General features: G+C 36.8%; 1 protein-coding gene across 1 annotated transcript; it reads left to right on the top strand.

Annotated features, from left to right (window-relative positions):
- Nucleotides 1-1,081: 1,081 nt before the first annotated feature.
- Nucleotides 1,082-6,077, top strand: LOC107060234 (SNF2 domain-containing protein CLASSY 4-like). The gene is made up of 3 exons (XM_015307834.1): nt 1,082-2,443; nt 3,236-3,658; nt 4,254-6,077. Exons 1-3 carry the CDS (start codon nt 1,082-1,084, stop codon nt 6,075-6,077), a joined length of 3,609 nt encoding a protein of 1,202 aa, XP_015163320.1.
- Nucleotides 6,078-8,525: the final 2,448 nt, after the last annotated feature.

An 8,525-nucleotide genomic window follows, 5' to 3' on the forward strand; every position in this document is an offset into this window, starting at 1 on the left:
ATAACAAGAGGCATATCAGCTCCAAATGGCAAGGTTGAAGGGTATATCAGGCCATTTTCCCTACCTTAAATGATAGTCCGTTTCAATATTTAACTCTCTTTTAAATACTTACCACTCTTCTAATTTATACGACTCAATTTCTTTTTAATTCACATTAAAACAAACACAATTCTATACCTAGATAATTTATAACCGCACAAACATTACTAATGTAATATACATCATAGATTTCAAAAATCTTTTATTCATAAATTTTGTTTCCAGTCAAACTAACTCAATTAAATTATAATAGAGTATCTATACCTTTTTAATGAGATAGATTTATAGTCACATAAACATTGATAACATAATTTAGACATAAATTTTAAAAATCTTTTATTCTTAAATTGTGTATCTAGTAAAACTAACTTATATTAATTGGAACAGCATGAATATCTATACATTTTTAATGAGATAGATTTCTAGTCCATAATTTTAGACATAAATTTTAAAAATCTTTTATTCTTAAATTCTGTATCTAGTCAAACTAACTTATATAAATTGGAACGGCATGAATATCTATACATTTTTAATGAGATAGATTTATAGTCCATAATTTAGACATAAATTTTAAAAATGTTTTATTCTTAAATTTTGGATCTAGTCAAACTAACTTAAATTCTTCAATTTCATATCTAGTCAAACTATATCATATAAATTGAGACGGAGGAGGAGATGGTATATATTTTCCCTCTCTTTTCTGGTTTCTCTTCCTTAGCAAAACCAAAAAAACACCCTCTGTCTCAGGCAAGTAATAATCTTCCATAAAAGGGTGTTCTCAATCAGCTTTCACTTCTCTTTCTGTATCTCATTCTATATTAGTGCTAAACATTCAAAAGTTTCGAAGTCTTCAGTCCCCCTGACCCTGTTACTCCTGTTTTCTTACAGTTTCAAGAATTCAAACCTCTGGTATTTTTTCCTCTTTATTCAGGTTAGTGTTTCTGGTGAAGAATGTGTTTATTATGCATGTGACTCTTCTCTTTTGTGCATTTTGATTTTTGATCAAGAAAATTGTGTATTTTTTGAACTCAGGTGCTGAAAGATGGACTCAGGGGATGGCTCTGGTCCAAAACAGAGGAGAACTAGACAACAGTTTTTGAAATATTGTGCTGATTTTACAGAGAAAAGGAACAGGTCTTGTCAAAATGGTAATCTTACTCCGTCTTCTTCGCCTTGTTCTGTGAATATTGGAAAAGAGGGTGTGAGTTGTGGGAGGAAAAGAAAAATGGCAGTTTCTGAAGGTGATAAGAGAAAAATGGGAAAATGGTCAGAAGATGCAAGAAAATTAAGAAAAGGGAAAAAGAAAGTGGATAATGGGAGGAGGAGCAAGTTCAGTCCAGGAACTTGTGAGTCTATCATGGAACGGATTTTCGTCGAGGAAATACCTGATGATGATGTTACGGATGATTCGGAGGATGATTCTGATGATGTTGATATCATTGAAGAGGAGGAGGGTGTAAATAATGAATCAGGTTCAGGTTGGTGGTCGAATACGGGCTTAAAGAGTAATATGTTGAATGCAAAAGATCAGGAGGTTGTTTCATCTACCTCAAGCATGTGTGGTAGGACACCGGTGAAATCAGTGGAAGTGTATACTGATAGCACCTCATCTTCTGAGTCTGAGTCGGATTCCGAAGCTTCAAGTGATGAGGATAATGATGACCCTGAAGATAAGAATTACAGGTTGATTGAGTCATCAAGTTCTAGCCAATATGATGATGTAATAAGTGATTTTGATGATACGGAATCAGAAGATGAAAAGAATGAAGAAGGAGAAAAAGAGTCGAATGAGGGGTTAGTACCTGAGCTTGTTGTTGAGAGTAAAAAGCAGAAGAAAGGCGGAGCATATCTTCTTCGTGCACGTTCACTTTCTATGTCCAAAAAGAAGAAGTTAAACAATGGAAATGATAGTAGTAGCCCAATTCTTCTTACTGATGAGGAGGAGTTTGATGAGGTGGGGTCTGATGGCGAGGAGTCTAAATCTGAAGAGGAATGCGAGGTTGATGACTCGGTGAAGAATGTTGTTCAAAAGGATGTTGTTCGAAAGGATAGGAGGACTGGAAAGAAGATTCTTGAAGATTCTGAATTTATGAAGTTTGTTGTTGATTCTATCATAAATGTTGATGATCATGATAAACTTACTCCTTTTGAAGAGAAGGAACAGGTTCCTGTCAAGGAAACACTTCCTTTAGTATTTCGGTTTGAAGACGAGGATGAACCTCCTCCCCCTGAGAAAGAAGAATGGGAAAAGGAAGTTGAAAATCTTTTTGCTGAAATGCAGATGTGTATCTTAGAGTCAGATATTGGCTTTACAAATCCATCCGTTTCGCCGATGCAGAGTGGAGATTTAAGTAACTGTCAGATGGGAAACCACCAACTTGTTCTAGATGAACAAATTGGACTCGTCTGTAAAGTTTGTTCCTATGTGCATTTATTTTACTTCTAATAGTAGTGATATCAGTAGCAAACAGTTTACTAAGCACTGAAGTTGAAGTGTGTCCTAGTCTTTTGTGCCAAAGACTAATGTTCCAGTTTGATGTTTGATACACCATTAGATTCTTGAGCAGCTAAGCTAATAGGTTTTCCTGAAGCTTGACTCAGTCACCAATATAGTCCATAGTCCTCTTTACCAATCTCCTTCACCTTCCCAGTGAAGAGATCCGGAAAAACAAAGAAGTCAGGAAAGAAGGAAACAAAACATTGCAACTCTCTTGTTAGTTTTGAAACAGAAAGTAAATTGAACTTAACCTGTGGGATATACAACACATTGGATATAGTACTCTCATCAGATATAGTACTTGATCCAGTGTGCGTAACCTGTGCCACATCTCCATTAGGCAGTTGCACTCACTTAGGATTGCTCAGTTTATTAATTGAGGATTTATTTAGTAAATTCAAGTCTGAAGCCATATCGTTTCACGCCTCCTTTCTTGAACTATCTTTGGGAATCACATTGTATGCTGAAATTCCACGTTGTATGCTGCACTTTCACCTGTCTGCAATACATAGCGAACTTTATAGTTACTTGAGTTTGTCATTGGATTTGCTCCCAGTAACTAACTAGTGATTTTACTACTTTACTCCTCTAGTATGTGTTACTTCATTCAACATGCTAGCCTTATATTTGATTTTATAAACTGGCTCTCCAATTTATTTTTGCTTGACTCTTAAATTCTTAAACTTCTGTCATCTGCAGGCTCAGAGAACTCGAGGGAGGTATGAAAGAAAACATTTAGGACAGTCGCCATCACTCTTGGATGTTGGTGGCTTCAGATTTTCTGATTCTTCTGCAGTCCAAGATTCTATGATTAATGAAGAAGGAACTGTGTGGGATTTAGTTCCCCCAAGTGCCAAATCAACAATGTATCCTCATCAACGTGGTGGATTTGAGTTTATGTGGAAAAACGTTGCTGGAGATATAAATCTCGAAAGGCTGAGACAGCCCCTATCTGATAGCAAAGGAGGATGCATAATCTCACATCCACCTGGCACCGGGAAAACCCGTCTCACCATAGTATTTCTTCAGTCATATTTGAAGCTGTTTCCAAAGTCTCGACCTGTAATCATAGCTCCTTCCAGTTTGCTGCTTAACTGGGAAGCTGAGTTCCAGAAATGGGAGGTGGACATTCCCTTCGTTGCCCTTTTGTCCGCAATCTAATCAGGATTGTGAGAGACAATCATAGCCATAGGTTCAATCATACCTGTCACATTTGCAGATGTGTTAAGAGGTAGGATCATTGTTGATCTGAGGAGTGTGTTGTGTCAGCAGCTGCACTATGTGATTATACTGCTCTTGTGTGAAAAGTCTAGCCTCAACATGACTTAGTTGGGTTTGAACTTGCTCCATGCTGCCTGCATTTTTACGCTGATCATTCACATTTGTGTTGATACCATAGTCAAACGCTGGTTGTGCCCTCTGTGAACATTCAGCATGAGAAGCCTCCTTTCCTGAACTATCTTTGGGAATCACATTGTATGCTGAAATTCCACGTTGTATGCTGCACTTTCACCTGTCTGCAATACATAGCGAACTTTATAGTTACTTGAGTTTGTCATTGGATTTGCTCCCAGTAACTAACTAGTGATTTTACTACTTTACTCCTCTAGTATGTGTTACTTCATTCAACATGCTAGCCTTATATTTGATTTTATAAACTGGCTCTCCAATTTATTTTTGCTTGACTCTTAAATTCTTAAACTTCTGTCATCTGCAGGCTCAGAGAACTCGAGGGAGGTATGAAAGAAAACATTTAGGACAGTCGCCATCACTCTTGGATGTTGGTGGCTTCAGATTTTCTGATTCTTCTGCAGTCCAAGATTCTATGATTAATGAAGAAGGAACTGTGTGGGATTTAGTTCCCCCAAGTGCCAAATCAACAATGTATCCTCATCAACGTGGTGGATTTGAGTTTATGTGGAAAAACGTTGCTGGAGATATAAATCTCGAAAGGCTGAGACAGCCCCTATCTGATAGCAAAGGAGGATGCATAATCTCACATCCACCTGGCACCGGGAAAACCCGTCTCACCATAGTATTTCTTCAGTCATATTTGAAGCTGTTTCCAAAGTCTCGACCTGTAATCATAGCTCCTTCCAGTTTGCTGCTTAACTGGGAAGCTGAGTTCCAGAAATGGGAGGTGGACATTCCCTTCCACAACTTGAACAGCAAAGATTTCTCTTTACAGGAAGATGAAGCTACTGTGAGTGTCTTTCGCTGTTTATCCCATGCTGGAAAGAGAAATCCACACCTTATACGAATGGTGAAGCTGGGATCCTGGGTTAAAGGTAAGAGTGTTTTGGGGATCAGCTATGACTTGTTCAGGATTCTTACTGGAGATGATGGAGACGGTTACGCTAAACCGATTAGAGAAATCCTTCTTAAATATCCTGGTCTTCTGGTCCTTGAAGAAGGGCACACTGCTCGGAATGAGCAAAGCCTTGTCTGGAAAGCTTTGAAAAAGGTTGAAACAGAGAAGCGCATAGTTTTGTCTGGAACTCCTTTCCAGAATAACATCAAGGAGTTATACAACACTCTTTGTGTAGTCAGTCCAAAGTTTGCTGCAGATTTGGAGCAGAAATGGGTTTCTCTTAGCAGTTCCATTGACAAGAATGCCCGAGCATTGGAAGAGCTTAGGGATATTATTTCACCACTTGTCCATAAGTGTAGTGAAAATGTAAAGAAGGTAAGCCTTCCGGGTATAAGGGACACTGTAATTCACTTGAAACCCACAGATTTGCAGAAGGAGTTGCTTAGAAGGATTCCAGAGAATCCAAGCTCCTTTTATGAACAAAATCTGGTGTCTCTTATCTCTGTTCATCCTTCATTAGTGGCCAAGAGGAAGGAGTTCTCTGACTTAGAAAGTCAGCTAACAGAAAGAGGCTGTCGGTTGGATCCAGATACCGGAGTAAAAATGAAATTTGTTGTTGAGCTTATCAGACTTTGCGGTGGGCGGAAGGAGAGGGTTATAATATTTAGCCAGTTACTTGATCCTCTAAACCTGATCAAGGAGCAACTCAATTCTCTCTTTGGCTGGACTTTAGGTCGGGAGATTCTCTATATGGATGGGAAACTTGATGTGAAGCAGCGGCAGATATCTATAAATTCTCTTAATGACCCTAAGAGTGATGTAAAAGTGCTTCTTGCATCCATAAAAGCCTGTTCAGAAGGAATAAGTCTGATAGGGGCCTCAAGAGTGGTTTTGCTTGACGTTCTCTGGAATCCCTCAGTAGAACAGCAAGCCATCAGTCGAGCTTACAGGAATGGGCAGACCAAATTTGTGCACGTTTACTGTCCAGTAACATCAAAATGGGAGGTTGACAAGATTGAACAGCAGACGAGAAAAAAGTACCATTCAGATGTTCTTTTGTCTAGGGATCATGAAGCCAAGATGGATCCTTCATGTTCTGTGTCAGAGGATAACATACTAGAATCCATGGTTGAGCATGAGGGCCTCCGTCATATTTTTGAAAAGCTCTCTCATGCACCACGTGTGGTGCCGCCTAATACAGGCCTTGAATCTCCAAAACCAAGCAGTTAGGTTAGTATGTGCTTTCTTTTGGTTTGCTGGTACATGAAGCAATCAGACATTTTTAGTGTATTTTGTTTACTGCCTGTCTTTGAAAAATGGCTCAAATGCTTTATCTCTTTCTTATCAGATCAGTTGGAGTAATTTTTGGGTTGCGAGAACACCTGTTAGAGGAATTTTGAAGCCATTCTTCATTACAGGTACATTATCATACCATCACTAAGCATTTTTTCTGAAAATTCTAAATGATGTATTTGTTGAATACCCAAGACACAACAATCTGTGAAGCTTTTCATATGCTAATGAATTAACTTGGGAGTAACATACATTCAAGGTAAATGATGGCCTTTTATACAGTCATCATACTTGGTTACTAACACAATAAACCTAAGCATAAGAATAGGAATAACTTCCACTGGGCACTAAGAATAATAGTGGTATTATATTCTGAGGAAAAAGTAACTGACTAAGTAATTGACTAAGTAATTGACTAAGTAACTGACTAAGTAATTGACTAAGCAACAGGAAAAAATTTAACTAACAACTAAAGACTCTACTGTCTAACATTAAATTAAATACAAGGAGCTGGAGTAGGTGTTTTAACAGTCTCCCTCAACTCTTGCTTCTTTCCTTTTAATGACGCCTAGAACGACAGAAGTTTCCAAGCTAACTGCTGGTCGAGCGTTTTGTTAATATATCGGCAACTTGATTTTCTGTTTTGACCTGCACTATTTCCATTTCTTCTTCAAGAACTTTTTCACGAAGAATTTGGTAATGTACCTCCACATGCTTAGTCCTAGCGTGAAACACTGGTTGTCACAATACAATGGAATTGAATACTTCATTGGCTGATGCAAATACTTCATTACCATACCATGATTTAATCCATAGAGTGCCTTTCGAAGCTCACACACATGCTCGGGGTGATCTTGACATGGTAGATCTCATTATATCCAACTCTTCATGCAGAAATGCATTTTTTCACATCCATTTTTCACAGGTTCCAATTCTTACTAGCTGCAAGTGCAAGTAGGACTCTTGCCACTGGACTAAACGTTTCATCGTAGTCTAGTCCATATGCATAATGCTGAGAAAACCCCCAAGCTACAAGACTTGTACCCTTCAATTGATCCATCTGTGTGATGCTTTATCTTGTATACTAGAAATAGGTTTTACATCCTTTGGATTTGTCACGAGCTTCCATGTTTGATTTCATTCTAGCACATAGCAATTTCCTCCTCCATAGCTTTAAACCACTTAACCAAATTATTACTGCTATAAGTTTCATTAACACTACTATATTGCAACGGAACTTTTTATACTGAAAAAAAACATCACAAATACCGCGTTTTTAGACAAGAAAGATCTTGTTTTTTGTGACATTTTTATCTTTTACTTATTCCTTTCCTTCTGGTTTCAGGTACTTTGATGCAGATTCACATGAAGAATGCCGATAAGATTAGGAGTTTTCATCACCCACAGGATGTTCTTGTAACTGCAAAAACATTGCTTCATGTCTATTTATGTATACATTTCACATCATATATTGTGATTTTGATGATATAAAAAATTAACTTCTCATAATTTGAATGGATAGTAACTACTTAACATCTTACAATGTCATGATTAGCTATTATTGTTTTAGTTAGTTTATGGAAATAATGTTAATTCTAGCTGGTAAAAATCTAAGTTATTACCAGTAAGCTCATTGCTAATATCTTCATTAAAGTAAGTGTATGCAGCAGAAGCCTCAGTTTGATTAGCTATGTAGCTCATCCTTTGGAAAAAATCTTTTTTCGTTTCTTATTCCGTATCTACATTAGAGTCCGACTAATCTGGATTCGTATAGCGTAGAATCCCATTTAGGGTAAAGTGCTCTTTATCAATAATTTTACATACCTTTCGAAAAAAGTCAATACAAGTATTTACGAGAAAATTAGAGTGAATCATATAATATTTGCACCAAATACTTTTAGCAAGATCTTTTACCTTATTGTAGATGTATATATAAGTTGTGAATGGAGAGCACACCAATTGATTTTTTATTTGACTGTAACGCTTATTATTTAGTGTAGTTATCACATTCAATATTTGCTATCTAGAGTTAATTTAGTGTTACAATCACCATTTTAATTTAGTTACTTGGATTATTGCATCACAAAATAAATAAGAGTTCTACACACTTTATGCTTAAATCATTCATTTTGTTAAAATGACAGGAAAAAAAAAAGTAATAGTGTTTGGTCATGATAGAGCAACAGGATCATTAAAGCGGAACATAAATCAAGAATATCATTTATAAGAATGTACGTGTTAGTTGTTTACGAATGTGTGTTAGTTGTTTAACTTTGTAGGTCTGGATAATATCTAATTATTTGTCGCTCATCAATTAAACGTTTATTGATTTCATTTTTTTTTTTAAAAAAAAAAAATTTATGTTACTTACTGCACTTTAATTTA

Source organism: Solanum tuberosum, unplaced genomic scaffold (assembly GCF_000226075.1).
Source record: "Solanum tuberosum cultivar DM 1-3 516 R44 unplaced genomic scaffold, SolTub_3.0 scf00068, whole genome shotgun sequence".
NCBI lineage: Eukaryota > Viridiplantae > Streptophyta > Magnoliopsida > Solanales > Solanaceae > Solanum > Solanum tuberosum.

Coding starts and splice junctions, on each gene's coding strand:
- LOC107060234 (XM_015307834.1), top strand. CDS start 1,082: ATGGACTCAGGGGATGGCTCTGGTCCAAAACAGAGGAGAACTAGACAA. Junction 2,444..3,235: donor TAGATGAACAAATTGGACTC/GTCTGTAAAGTT, acceptor TGTCATCTGCAG/GCTCAGAGAACTCGAGGGAG. Junction 3,659..4,253: donor CTGAGTTCCAGAAATGGGAG/GTGGACATTCCC, acceptor TGTCATCTGCAG/GCTCAGAGAACTCGAGGGAG.